At 44.0% G+C, this 14,668-nt stretch overlaps 1 protein-coding gene across 11 annotated transcripts in view; it reads left to right on the top strand.

The window, feature by feature from the left end:
- Positions 1-14,668, top strand: part of grip1 (glutamate receptor interacting protein 1) — a 396,612-nt gene that overhangs the window by 308,350 nt on the left and 73,594 nt on the right. For all 11 annotated transcript variants that reach the window (XM_072673118.1, XM_072673122.1, XM_072673123.1 and 8 more), the window contains exons 8-9: positions 3,480-3,627; positions 5,889-6,058. In XM_072673118.1, the coding sequence (XP_072529219.1) occupies positions 3,480-3,627; positions 5,889-6,058 (318 nt within the window). The remainder of the gene's footprint in view (positions 1-3,479; positions 3,628-5,888; positions 6,059-14,668) is intronic.

Raw genomic sequence — 14,668 nt, 5'->3', positions numbered from 1 at the left:
GAGCATCACCATCATTCCAGAGAACGCAGCTAGTTCCACTGCTCCACAGCTCAATGCTGGGGGGCTTAATACACCTCTAGGCATGACTACGCATTAGGCATGGTGCCAACAGGTTCATGTTTATCTGCTTCAGTAAGTCCTATTCTATTGGCAGTGCTTCTCTACAGAGACAGCTAGACAAGCTGTATGCATGCTGAAGTAGCTGAATGCATTCATTAGAAGGGCAGTCCACAAACCTTTGGACACATTGCATTTAGAGTGTGTTTACAACTGCCAGAATATGAGGAAAGAAAGTGGCCTAAAAACGCTGACCTCCCTTTAGTGCCTTTGTGTCGTGTTGAGCCTGAACGCGGATGTCTGTCGATTTTTGCCTGATAGCTTCATTAGGCTTCTGACTAAAGCTCAATGCTTCTAAACTGAAGCCCTTGTCTCCTTGCCTCTAAACCTTTCTTTTTAATCCATTGTCCCTGAAATGCACTGAGGTAACTCCCTAACTGCCTCCCATCCACCCCTCCACCCCTCCATCCCCCTCAGTCCTTTTTTTGTTTTTTGTTTTTTGTTTTTTTTTTTCTTTTTTCTTTTTTTCTTCATCTTCCCTGCAATAAAGAAGCATTGATTAAGAAGGACCACCGGAGACCTGGGTGTGCTGTGTGCATAAATCACAAAAAACAACCACCTTTCTGCAACACACACCTACCTACCTCTCTTCTCCCGGTGCTAGACCCTTCTGGAGGCTGTAACACAGTAATCATAGCAGAGAAAAACATCTCGCAGCACTCAGACACTCCTCATTATGCTGCACTCTACATGCTAAAGGTAGAACGTTCTTGTGATTGAAGCAATCTTCGACCTCCAGACAGCAGATACTCATCGTAAATGGAACTCCTTTCACTGTTCATCAGTTGTCATCAGCGGACTTGAGTGACTGGGCATGAGTGATGAGAGAGGTGGGGGGGGGGGGGGGGGGGGGGTGGTAAGGCAGTGTGGCCAGAAATCATATCAAAATATCTTTCATGTAAAAAAATCTATAAAAAAAACATAAAATTATGACCACCTTCCTAATATATTGAGACATGGGCTCCACTAGACCTCTGAATGTATGCTGTGGTATATGGCACCATGCCATCAGTAAGTTGCAATGTAGGGCCTCCATGGATCCGACCTGGTTGTCCAGCACGTTCCACAGATGCTGGACTGGATTGAGATCTGGAGAAGTTGGAGGCCAGATCAACACCTCAAACATGTGGTTGTGTTCCTCAAACCATTCTTGAACCATTTTTGCACATAAATGAATATTAATCTGTGATCAGCCATATGAAAATGTTTGTGCATAAAGGACCTCCACAGCAAGGTGACTAGATCAGTGTTTCTCAACCCTGCTGCTGGAGGCCCACTGCCCTGCTCATTTCAGTGCTTTTTCTGCTGTAACACACCCACTTAAACTCAGTAATGGGCTGTTAATGAGCTGATTGGTTGGATTAAGTATGTTGGGTGCAGGGACTAAATTGAAAAGTGCAGGGCAGTGGGACTCTAGGACCAGGGTTGAGAAATTCTAGACTATATTAGAGGTCATGGTCTGTCTCGGTCATGGTCAGTATGAGTACCGTGTTGGGGTTGTCTTGATAATGTTAGGGCACTTTCACATCTACCTTACTTGTCTGTCAGGTCTGAACATAATATAGTCCTATTTACAACCCTGTTGTTTTGCCTCTCAGTGACACATGCTGCATTTTCTTTTTACAGAGGGTTAATGGGCAATAGGTTATGAACTCTGCTTTTATTGGCTGGTTTACAGCCACTGCGACAGCCCACAGTTACATATAGGATAGGTTAGCCTTGCCTAGCCTAGTCTAGCATTTAATACTGTAATTTTTTGTAATTATTCAGTACTTCGCTTGGCCGGCAAGTGTTAGCTTTGAACTTTTTTTAAACCTTGTGTCCATATTTCTCTGGGGTAGCCATTGAATTTAGCCTGGAAAGGCTACTTTCGCTACTGGGCTGGTTGTATGTAAACTTTAGGGGCGTGACTATAATGAGTCAAGACGGTTACATAACAGTTAGACTGTTCGACTTATGAAGGGATTTGCCCAATTGCCCAATCCCTGGTCATGTGAACTCCCCCTATCACTAGCAATGCCCCCAACACTAAGAGGGTGAAGACCAGCACATGTCTCTGCCGCTACATGTGAATCCAGCCATCGTCTCTTTTCAAACTGCTGCTGGTGTAGCATGGCTAGGTAGCCAGCAGGCTCGGAGGAGGAAAGTCCGCCCCTTCAGCCAATGACGTGGAGGAGGAAGTGCCATCAGTTCACCCCTGAGAGAGCAAGACCAATTGTGCTCTCCCAGACTCAGGCTGCCGATGTCAAGCAGCATGACCTGGAATTCATAAGCAAGCTATTTAAAATTTTCCATTGGTGGCTTCTGTCACTGTGTACATATTTAGTAGCTTAGAGGTAATGAAATGTAGGCTAAAAAGTAGGCTATGTGAACTTCTAGTGTGTGCTGCATACTGATGTACAGTAAAGTTTGATTATTATTTGGCAGGAAATCAAGAAAGTAAGGCCATGGAAAGTGCCGAGGCCTTTGGGCCTGTAGTGTTCTAGTGTTGGCTTGGTTAAGATGGCGTGGACTGGGACTTGAATTTGAGCAGTCAATCGTCCTCGGCCATCCTGCTTCTCCATCCATCACTAAATCCATCCATCTTGCCACGTTAGCCAGCTCCCCCAGCCACCACTATCAACTGCCAGCCAACCCTCCCAGCTCAGCAGCTCATACACTTAAGACGCTTTCATCAGCACACTTCCACTGCAGACCATGTCCTCTTAAAGATGAAAGTGGTGGCGTTGGCTTCTTTCTTGAGCAGAATGGGTCTTTGTTTTGGCAAATGAGTATTTTTGGAAGGCTGTGTGAATCCCTTTACATTAGACTATTGGATTCAACCATTAAGCTTCCATTTGCACTGGCTGTGTGTGTCCTATGTGTGCGCGTGTGCACAGTGGAGGACAAATGCATTACCCAGCTGAGCTCAGCCTCACACCTTTTCCTTCTAAAGGGCCGCTGCAGTCTGTTGTGAGCCACAGCAGGGGCAGCTCTTCTTCATAATGTGCAGCAACTGTTTCCAGCTTGTGCTGGGAATCAGAGGGGGGTAGTGTATGAGAGAGTGAGTGTGTGTGTGTGTGTGTGTTTTGTTTATTCCCTCCACCTGCTCTAGTTTTAGACGTATGGTGTAATCAGGTGTTTTAGTGGCACATTTAACCAAGCCGTCATGTGGAATTGCTTCTATTAGGCTTTTAGAGGTACTAGCCCATCCACTCGCCCCATTCACGCTAATGAGGAAAGTGAATGAGTGTGTGTACGCGTGTGTGTGTGTGTGTGTGTGTGTGTGTGTGTGCACGCGCATGTGAATGACCTCTCTCACTGATGTCCACTCTCTGTCTCTACTTTTTCTCTCCCTTCCGACAACCCCCCCATCCCCCCAGACTCTATAGCCAGTGCTTCAGGCCCGCTCCTGGTAGAAGTGGCCAAGCCTCTGGGCTCCAGTCTAGGAGTGGCTCTCTCTACCTCCATGTACTGCAACAAGCAGGTCATCATCATCGACAAGGTCAAGCCGGCCAGCATCGCCGACAGGTAATCTCCCTCAGCAGTGACACTACCCATGTGCCATCCTGGGGTGACCGTTTGGAGATATATAGGGTAGCAACTATTTTCAACCAAATCCCTTAAATCACAAGGTGGACCACCCTAACCACATATTATTGTTCAGAAGATGGTCATAGAGAAGCCACTGTTATCCCTTTAGCTTACCTACTGACATACTCACTCACCCATGCTTAGCAGGCTGGAGATTCTCCACTGGGGGGTGCTATTAGTGCTTTACATTAGTGACACCTTCTGTTCTTGTTCAGTAAGTAGCAGAAGCCAATGGTTGGCTGCTGAAGCTGAAATAATGATGGAGTAAAGCTTTAATTGGGACTGAAATTTAGCTCTATACCCGACCAGAAGCCATTGTTATTCCTCCAGCCCTGTATTGTTCTCTGACCCATATCAGTGTGTCGAGGAGGATGAAAAGCAGTGCAGCCGCAGCTTTGAGTCCACCTGTGAATTTTTTATTTTTTTTTGGAAAGTTTAAAGTGTGTAACACTAAGCGACTAATTATAGAAATTCAATAACTCATCTGGCGTGGAGGGCGAGGGAAAGGGCTCAGAAGAATAATGAAGATGGCAGATTGCTGAGCGGGTGAAAGCTGCTCTGTCTGGAGCGACTGAAACGCTGCGCGTGATTCAGGAGTTTGCTCCCGGGAGGAGCATTAAGAAGAGAACAATTAATACTTCATGCACCCACACACACAAGACTCTATTCAGAGCAGGAACCTGCAGATACTGTTACAGTTCTAGAGTATCTAAAACTGAGAGAGATGGCCCGCTTTCATATTCAGTGCACAGTGCTGCATAATTTATAATATCTACATCATTTGTAGTAATTACGGATGAATAGTTCTTAAATAATAAATACCAGTAAATAATACCTAATCTCTGCCCACTGCATCTGCATCAGAATGTTAGTTAGAGATGAAGCACCTCGAAGACCTGACCTAACTCACTCTCATTTGCTCTGATTCGCTCACTCACTCACTCATCCACACTTAGCAGGCCTACAGTTCTCCACAAGGGGTTGCTGTAAGTGCTCAATATGCTGTTTAGTGCTTTTCGTCAATGAAACCACATGTTCTATAATGAGTTTCTCTGCCCTTAATAAAAGTGAACGACTGAAACCGGTTACTTAACACACTAATAGTAAAAGCCAATGAGCAGCTGCTAAAGCTGGTGAGGTGAGAAAAATGGTGGAGTAGAGCTTTCATTGGATCTGAAATTTCACTGAACATAATCCCTAAATAAATTACCATGCTGCAACAATCATAGCTGTCATATGATCACAGATAAATAATAAAATATACAGAATTAAATATCATAAATAATCAGATGTCCAAGACTGTTTAAAGGCACTGTATAAGATTTCTATTTATACGCTTTTAAAAAAAATATTCAGCGAATGATTCCTCGTGGTTCGATAGCTCTCCAACCTGTTTGCGGACTGGAAAATGGTCACAATTGGTTTCCTGATGCTAATCTAGCTAAAGCGAATTACTTGCTCTCTCTGATGTTATGTCATAGTGTTTGTATTTGTCATTTGATAGCATTTGAAAAGGGTTTTATGGTCACAAAGGATCATTTGGATCCATGCGTAGTCGAAATGCTATGCTAGGTAGCATTAGTTAGATGAGGCTGGTAGCCGTTGTGCCTTTACAGAGGTAGCGATGTTTGACGAGGCTGCTAAACCGGTGTGCTGTGACCGAAATTGCAGTGTTGGGAAAATGTTGGGCGATGCAACTCTACAGTCCTCTTGTCAGTCACTGTCATATTATAGAAGAAATATAAGCAAATAACTAGATTTTACTCTGTTGTGTTTTGGAAGCCGTGTTTGTATTTGCTGTCTTTTGTTCCGCAAGGCAATGCGTGCTGATGAATGTTAGGAGGCGGAGCTTCAGAAGAAGCATTGAATGGGATGGGTGTGTTTGTTTAAATATCAACAGTCTCCCTCCAGAATCGAATACAGTGCCTTTAAATTCCACTTAAACAGGTTTATTCATCAGACAGTGCTTTCAAACGACATCCCAGACGTCCCATGCTGCACTGTTCCCACTCTTTGCAGTATATTTAACCCTAAATGTCAACTCCTTCACACAGAGCAAGTATTGAAGATGTAGCATAGCAGAAGATAAACTGGAATCTCTTCTTCCGTGAATTCTATGCTTTTATTTACTTGAATTAAGATCCATTAACCTTTTCCCTTCAAAAGTTAACCATCAAGTGCTGTCATTGTTTGCGCAGGTGCGGAGCACTGCATGCAGGTGACCATATCCTGTCGGTAGACGGCACAAGCATGGAGTATTGCACACTGGCTGAAGCCACACAGCTCTTGGCAAGCGCCTGCGAGCACGTCAAAATGGAGATCCTTCCACACCACCAGACCAGACTGGCTCTTAAGGGTCCAGAGCACGGTAAAACATCCATACACACACACACACACAGCCTGGGGTGTGACTGACCAATACAGCTGTGTTGCGAGCCCAGCAGTTTCTGCCTTATATCTGCAAAATATCACTGAAACAGTACAGGTTTACTGAATGCCATACAATAGCGTGCACTGCCTTCAGACGGTCTGGGGCTACCTTGCCTTCTTTTGTGGGTTTTCTGCCTGTTACTTTTCAAGGAATGAAACAAAACATCCAAAACTGTTGTTTTTTAAGCATATTTCTACAATGGCCAGTTTCCTGTTCACCAAAAATGTCTATCTTAGGATGGAGAAGAGATTTTGCGTTGGTAATCATTTCACAGTTTATTATTTTTTTCTTCAAACTGTTGTTCAAAGCATATATTGAAAATTTTTTACCTGAAAGGCTGTTTCAACTCCTGAATGCTGATGAGTGCTGACATCCCGGAAAAAGGATGAAATGCGTGGGCTGTTATTATCAAGAGATTGCAAGTTTGACCCCTGGCGGTGCCTCAACTGTGGAAAAAATTGGATATGGAAAGGCGGAATGGCATTATTCCCAATGTAGCCATAAATATCGTCCAGAATAGCTCCTCAGCATTAACTTGGTACGTCTTCAAGGTTTGCAAGAAAACATGCTCATTGATATTAAGCCATTTTTAAAACTAGGAGTCTGAGATGTGCTCTAGGCCCTTGCTTCTCTAATAGAACCAATCCTGTCCCAATCTCTTGAGATCCTCAAATCCCTGTCCATTTTAGTCCACTCTTCTTTTAGCTGTGTGTTTTATGTCCAAGCAGAACACCCTACTGGCACTCAGACATTTCACAGTATCCATATCTGTCTGTGACCGTTCAGAAAAATACCTGGAACAGTTTCATTGATCAGCAAAATCACCAGGCATCGAAGTCAGTTAGGAACTTCTAACAGCAGGTGAGGTGCAGAAATAAGAGCACATGTTGAGAACGCTGCTGGAATGTGCACCCATGTGCATCAGTGTGGACAGGTTGGACAAAATGTACAAGAACACTGTTGTGAAAAAGTTTTAGCTGTTTGACATCTGGCAGAGCCACAAATGTGGGGAAAAAATTGGATATGGTGGGGAAAAAGTTGGGATGTAAAAAATATTGTCCAAAATAGATTTACAAAAAACATCAATGGTACTAAACCATTGAGCTAGGAGTTTCCAAAGGTTTGATGAGGGCAATGAGCAGTGAAAGGTAAGCTCTTGTCTTTTACATTGTGCTCAGTTTTTATCATAATGTAATATGAGACGAGCTGAATATGAGGAAACGCAAAGCACCTTTGGTAAGTATACATTTCATTTTGCCACACTGATATCACCTATGTGAAAAGCTTAGTAACTGGTTTACCTCCTTTACCATCACCAGCTGCAATATCCTCCTGTAAACAGTCTCTCACATCTCTATGGAGGACATTTGCCCACTCGCATTTGCGGAATTGGCTTAATTAAGCCTCTTTGAAGGACATTCAAGCCAGAACTGCCAGTTTAAAGGTCCTGTCACAGCATCTCAATGGGTTCAACTCAAGACCTTGCTTAGGCTACTCCAAAACCTAGTCAGAGGTGGGTTGTTGTCTTGCTGCATAACGCCACTGCGCTAGAGCTTCAGAACGTTCTCCTGCAGGTTTTCCTGGTGGTTTTGTCAATTATGGCAACTTGCCGAGGCTCTGAAGCAGCCCAAAGCATGCCCACAAACCAACCAACAAACTACCACCACCATGTTTGACAGGCTGTTTGTTGGTATGATGATTGTCTTATTGTGAGATGCTGTTAGCCTTTTCCTTTTGCAGGAGGATTCACTACTGTTCCAAATGTTTCTCTGTTGGGAGATTATGATTATCCCTGTGGTTTCTCTGTGTAAATCCCAGAGTCTCAGTAAGCTTCTTGATCATCTGCTCCATAAATGAAATGATCACCTAAGAAAACTTGTGTTAACTCAAATTTGGTTGTAGATCTGAACCAAGTCTGTGACAAATATGGAAACAAAATAGCAGAAATCGGGGGGTGGGAAAACTGATCATTAAGGGTGACATTTAGATCATACCCATCTGTAGCTTTTCACATATTCACGCACAGACCCCTCCAGCAGCTTCAGGATGAATCCTGTAAGGGCTTCTTGATGTGCGAGTGCGACGCTTGACTGAATTTATGCGCTGTGTGATGAAGACCCACCCACACCCATTCGGGTTTTGATGTCTCTTCCTGTAGATAGCTGGAGTATGGATACAGCTCTTTTGGGGAGAGCGCGCTTCCTTTGTGTGTCACCTCTCTGCGGGTATTTGCTGTCAAAGCCTTGCTTTGTCAGCCAACAGGCCTTAATTAAGCCATATGCTGCCAAGCAGCGAGATAGCGTTAGTGCTGCAGCGTTTGTCTGAAGTTTACGATGATGAGGATTCTTTTGGAGTGTGTACATTCCCAGGATCTGCAGTGTTTGCCCTGTCATGCCTTATCAGGCATGGAGCACTATCTCAGTGTGGAAGTCAAAGCACCTACATGCCTGCACCTCCAGATAGAACAGGATTTATACGATTAGAGTAGCGGTAGAGCAAGGCAGTATCAGTTTGAGGAGATTAGTCAACAGCAAAGGAACCCAGGAGAAGCTCCTGAAGGTCTAGACTGTTGCAGCTAGACTTTTTTATATATATATATATATATATATTTTTTTTTTTTTGCATTTCTCAGAGCTTTGCAGGTTCCTCGTCAGCCTAGGACAATAAACTGAAGGTGGAAGAGTACTGGCATTATACAGGGAGCCTCATAGAGATCTACTTCCATCTAAATAACGTTCCCTGTACTGGTAGAGGTGCTGCTAGCTCGCAGGCTAGCGTGCAGTGCTGCAGCTCGGTTGCTTTAAACAGGCAAGACTGGAGGGTTAAAAGACCAGCAAGAGACCAATCCTTCATTTCCCTCAATGGCTCATTACTGTCTTGGCCTTGGCCATTCTCCTACATTGTCCAGCTGCTGCCGGCTTGAGTACCGCCCAGCCTGCTGTGCCTCCAGCTACATGCGGACCCTACCAGTTCTGCAGCACAGCTCAAATGATCTCTTGCCTCCTGTGGACGTATTAGAAAACCTTGGTGTAGCTGGCCCACATTGTGTCTCGGACGAATTGCTTACAAGGTCAGCAGCAAACTGTTAACACCTACAATAGTCAATAAGAAATCAAAGATACACAATTCCCCCCTCATCTCGAATTTAACCAGTGGTCCTTCGTCCACACCACTGCCGTTAAATTGTTTACCGTTGCTTGAGCTTTCTGCAGTCGGTCACTGTTGAGCCGATCTGTTATTGCTGCTCTTGCTCAGTTGGCCAATTGGCTATTGCTACCCTGCATCACTGGTTATTTACATAATCTTGGACGTTTGAGAGGACAGCAGCAAGTTCACAAACATTGTGGTCATGAAGTTTTACAGCAACTGAAGCCATTATAAACTATTATACCACAGTTAGCTCCAGCCCTGAGATGTGATTGGCTGAGAGGCGTGTAGGAGTGACTGTATCGAGCGCTAATGGCACTCTGGCCAATGTATTACTCTGCCACATAAATATGCAACCAAAAAAAACATGATATCTAATTTCTCAGGTGATTGTCTCCTACATTACTCTTCAATTAACCAGAAATACCTGGTAGACTAAACAGTTTTGAACGTACTTCAGTGCTAGATTAGAGGAGCATATTCCTCAGAGGAGCATATCCCACATTTATTTATCCACACTATCTGGCTAAATATGTGTGGACACCTGCTCATTCAGTGTATCTTCCAAGGAACCTAATTTAGCTGTAGTCTTTAGTCACTGGAGAAGTCTTTCCACTAGGTTGTCGAATGCTGGTGCAGAGATTTGATTCCATTCAGTCTCAAGACAATAACTGAGTCCAGGGTGTGAAGGTTGGAAGAACAGTTCTGTGTTCCAGATTCATCTCCAGCTTATCTAAAAAGTGTTTGGATGGATAGAGCTCCATCACTCCCAAGACCACAGTTCTACTGCTCCACAGCTCAGTGCTGTGGGCTTTGGACCCCTCTAGCTCATGCCCATTAATAGGCATGTTGTGCTTGTTCGACTCCTCCAGAGCATCCCATTCTAACAGGAGAGCCTTTGTTCTCCAGCGCCTCTCATTTTTGTCAGGTTCTGGTTCTACATAAAAACTCCATTCAGCATAGTAAGCTCAGACCCTGCTGTGCAGGCTGCCAGCTTTTCCTCTATTCTCATGTTAACGCAACAAGAACAAATTGATGGGAATGAAGGTCAGTGCAGCCAGTGTGTTCCAGGGGACCCCTTTTTTTATTGGTTATTGCTGTCCCACATCACTGCTAATTTACATTAGGTGGAGTAGAGCTGAACTTCGGGGCCACACTCTGCTCTGCTTTGCATCTCTCACGGTCGGATCTCTGCTCACCACTCGGGGTCATTGCCTCTCATTGAAAATGAATGACTTCCAGCCGCTTTGTCGCTCTCGTCGCCGCTGGTGGGCACGCACTGCTAGATTGGTGCTGTTCAGTGAGGCGGATGTAGGTAACACATGAAGGAAAGTTGTGCCTCAAATTGGAACACAGTCCAAAATAACATCGCATAAGTTTAAAAAGAGCAGTAGCAGCCATCTCGACGCCTGGCGCTTGTCTATAAGCTCATCCGTAACTGTATGTAGTAGTGTTGTCTGATTGGCTACATTTGGGTAAAATGAACTAGCATTTTGAAGCTTCTGCAGACTGTCCTCTCACGTTCAGTGAGGCTAATGAGTACGTTGTGCGGGTCCAAATGGTCCAGGTTCCTTTCCGGTGAGGGCAGTTTGGGAATTACATGTGAACATATGTTTGAACAGGTATCAGGCAGAAGAGGTTGGGGCTTGCCAGCTGTGAACAGGTGCACATTACTGCTAATGCTAATGCACATATGTGCCCACTCACACTAGCCACCTCTTCACAGCAATAGTGTGGATGTCTGTGTGAATGTGAGCCAGCCATGCAGACTTAAGGAGTGCGCCAACAATGGAGAACGCATACAGTACAGTGTGTGTGTGTGTGTATGTGTGTGTGTACTAATATCATCCATACGAAACTAGTAATTTTACATCACTGTGTTCATCATTAGAACATCTCCAAAGTTCTCTTCATGGAGTCTAGTATTATTTAGAGTTCTCTTCAGATCAACACAAGGTTTGGTGGTAAATCAAGATTAGGTTTTGGGTTGAGGTTAAGGTTAGGACCAGGATGAGGGTTAGGATTAGGTTTTGAGTTGAGGTTAAGGTTAGGACCAGGATGAGGGTTAGGATTAGGTTTTGGGTTGAGGTTAAGGTTAGGACCAGGATGAGGGTTAGGATTAGGTTTTGGGTTGAGGTTAAGGATAGGACCAGGATGAGGGTTAGGATTAGGTTTTGGGTTGAGGTTAAGATTAGGACCAGGATGAGGGTTAGGATTAGGTTTTGAGTTAAGGTTAAGGTTAGGACCAGGATGAGGGTTAGGATTAGGTTTTGAGTTGAGGTTAAAGTTAGGACCAGGATGAGGGCTAGGATTAGGTTTTGAGTTGAGGTTAAGATTAGGACCAGGATGATGGTTAGGATTAGGGCTTAATGATGGTAAATCAGGTGAGCTGCTGCTGCTGCTGCTGGACTGGGGGTCATCGAGGAGAAACTTGGAACCCTTCTTTGTTCTTCAGACTACCTCAAAGATCTTAACTAGTTTCTTCACACTGAGAATTTCTTGCTACTTTTTACTGTACAGCAGCAATTAGCCATAACATTAGTACCATTCATTAGTGCCTCTTGTCGCCACAACAAATCTGACCATTTGAAGCATGGACTCCAAAAGACAGGACATGTCGTATCTGGCTCCAAAATGTTAGCAGCACATCCTTCAGGTCCTGTAAGTTGTGAGGTGGGGCCACTGGTTCACCAGTTGTCCTTTCTTGGAACCTGCCCGATGTTCTGACCCAGTTGTCCAGCTATCACAGCTTGACTCATGTTAAAGTGTCCCAGATTATTATTGTTGGCCAATTGTCCTGCTTTTAACACCTTTACCACCTTTTTCACCTTCAAGAACTGGCTGTTCACTTGCTGCCTAATATGTAGATCCACCCTTTGACAGATGAAGCCAGTGTAGATGAAGATAATTGATGTTTTTCACTTTATGTGCCAGTGGTGCTAATGTTATGGCACACGGTAAAAGCCGAGTAATAGCTCTCAGACGCATTTCTTTAGGCTTGATCATCTTTAGCAGACTCTCCTTTACATGTCCTTTATGCTATATAGCACTGCAGCATTCCCCTGCCCCTCACACACACCTCCTCTTGTACACCTCTTTTACTCATCTCTCTCTCTCTCTCTCTCTCTCTCTCTCTCTCTCTCTCTCTCTCTCTCTCTCTGTACGTGCACACGAGACCAGCGCTACCACTTAAAGCCAAAGCGCTGCTAAAATTAACTCAGGCCTGCAGCAGAGGGGGATCGATGCTGGATGCAGGTGTGTGATGGCGAGAGGTCCTGCGAGGACCCTGCTGTCTGTCTGACAGGAAAATGGAAGTGGGCTCGTGTTTTCTGTAGGTGTTGTAAAGGCTTGGTCGAGTCAATGACAGTCAAATTATAGCATCTAACCCCGCTGCTAAAACTGCTTTGACTGTGATAAGGAGACTGAATTGCATGTTGTTCCACACATGCTCCGACCCAAAATGTGCTTTAAATGTTGTTTTGGGCGCATAAATTTTCACCTCCTATCAGAATGACAGTCTAAACCTAAAACCTAAGCTTAACCTTCAAAACCTGGCTTCAGCTTTGCTCTTTCAGATTTACAGGGTTGTACAGTACAAACAAACACTGTAAGGTTAAGTCTGTGGTGCAGTAACGGATGAAGGACGTGGAACAGTAGTGCAAGGACAATGGACCCTTTTCACACTCCAATGCCAATACGAGGAAGTGGCGAAAAGTGACAAAGCAGGTGAAATCGCATCCATTCAGCCTGCTGGACGTTTTAAAACACGGCAGTAAGGCCATTAGCATTTTTCATGTAATTTTATATACATTTACCAGGATCCAAACAAGCTACCCTGGGGGTGGTGGAGACGTGTAGTCGTGCTCAGATGCTAAAGATACGTTGACTTTCTCAGGGACGCTCTCCTCTTCATCCTGGCTGTGGGTATCTGTTCTTGTGGACGCTCTTGAATAAGCAGAACCTCTAATCTTGGGCTTGTGAAAGTTATTCCAAGAGAAACGGCAGGGTACAGCACCACCTCCGAGCATGGATTTCGGCAAAGTGATGGTATTTGAGTGGTCAGGTAGTGTCACATCAAGGATTACAAGGTCCAGGACTGGAAACTGGACTCAAGGTCCATATAAGAACCACTTTTGGGTCAATAAAAATGAGATATGTGAAGAACTTCAAGGTCATTTACACTAAATAAACTAAAAGTGTTTTTTCACCCAGCTCTCAAAGAAGCTAGGTTAAGCTGAGGTCCAGGATGAGGGTTAGGTTTAGGTTAAGATTAGGACCAGGATGAGGTTTAGGATTAGGTTTTGGGTTTAGGTTAAGATTAGGACCAGGATAAGGGGTAGGAGTAGGTTTTGGGTTGAGGTTAAGATTAGGACCAGGATGAGAGTTAGGATTAGGTTTTGGGTTGAGGTTAAGGTTAGGACCAGGATGAGTGTTAGGATTAGATTTTGAGTTGAGGTTAAAGTTAGGACCAGGATAAGGGTTAGGATTAGGTTTTGGGTTTAGGTTAAGATTAGGACCAGGATGAGTTTTAGGATTAGGTTTTGGATTGAGGTTAAGATTAGGACCAGGATGAGGGTTAGGATTAGGTTTTGGGTTGAGGTTAAGGTTAGGACCAGGATGAGGGTTAGGATTAGGTTTTGGGTTGAGGTTAAGGTTAGGACCAGGATGAGGATTAGCTTTTGGGTTGAGGTTAAGATTAGGACCAGAATGAGGGTTAGGATTAGGTTTTGGGTTGAGGTTAAGGTTAGGACCAGGATGAGGGTTAGGATTAGGTTTTGGGTTGAGGTTAAGATTAGGACCAGGATAAGGGTTAGGATTAGGTTTTGGGTTGAGGTTAAAGTTAGGACCAGGATGAGGGTTAGGATTAGGTTTTGAGTTGAGGTTAAAGTTAGGACCAGGATGAGGGTTAGGATTAGGATTAGGTTTTGAGGTTGAGGGTAAAATAAGGATTAAGGCCTGGATGAGGGTTGGGTTTTGGGTAAGGCTGGGTTAAGTTCAGTGTAATAAAAGGAATGCATTAAGTCTACTTAATGTCAGTAAAACATCACCAGAACATCTTCAGGATGTTTACCTCAGTGTATTCAGATGCTTCACTGCTGATACTGCACTGATATGCTATTGATGTGTCACTGATACTCTGTTAAGAGCTTATTAGTCATCTACAAAGAACCACTCCAAATAAAGTTACTTTTTTCTAGTACTTGTTTCACATTAGAATTATCACAGTAGCTGTGAGCTGGAGTATGAATTAAAATGTCATTAACGCTGAGACAGTTTGTGAATTTTTGGTTTTTAAAGGGACATTTAGTGTATAAACTTTTAATATGTAACAATTAACAATACTCTTCATGCAGCACACAAGGCAAATCCTAAGCAGTACGTTTTTGCTGAAATTTCCCT

This window comes from Salminus brasiliensis, chromosome 2 (genome assembly GCF_030463535.1).
Source record: "Salminus brasiliensis chromosome 2, fSalBra1.hap2, whole genome shotgun sequence".
NCBI classification, from domain to species: Eukaryota; Metazoa; Chordata; class Actinopteri; order Characiformes; family Bryconidae; genus Salminus; species Salminus brasiliensis.
The sequence above is the reverse complement of the archived record's forward strand: the minus strand, read 5'-3'. Positions and strand labels throughout refer to the sequence as shown.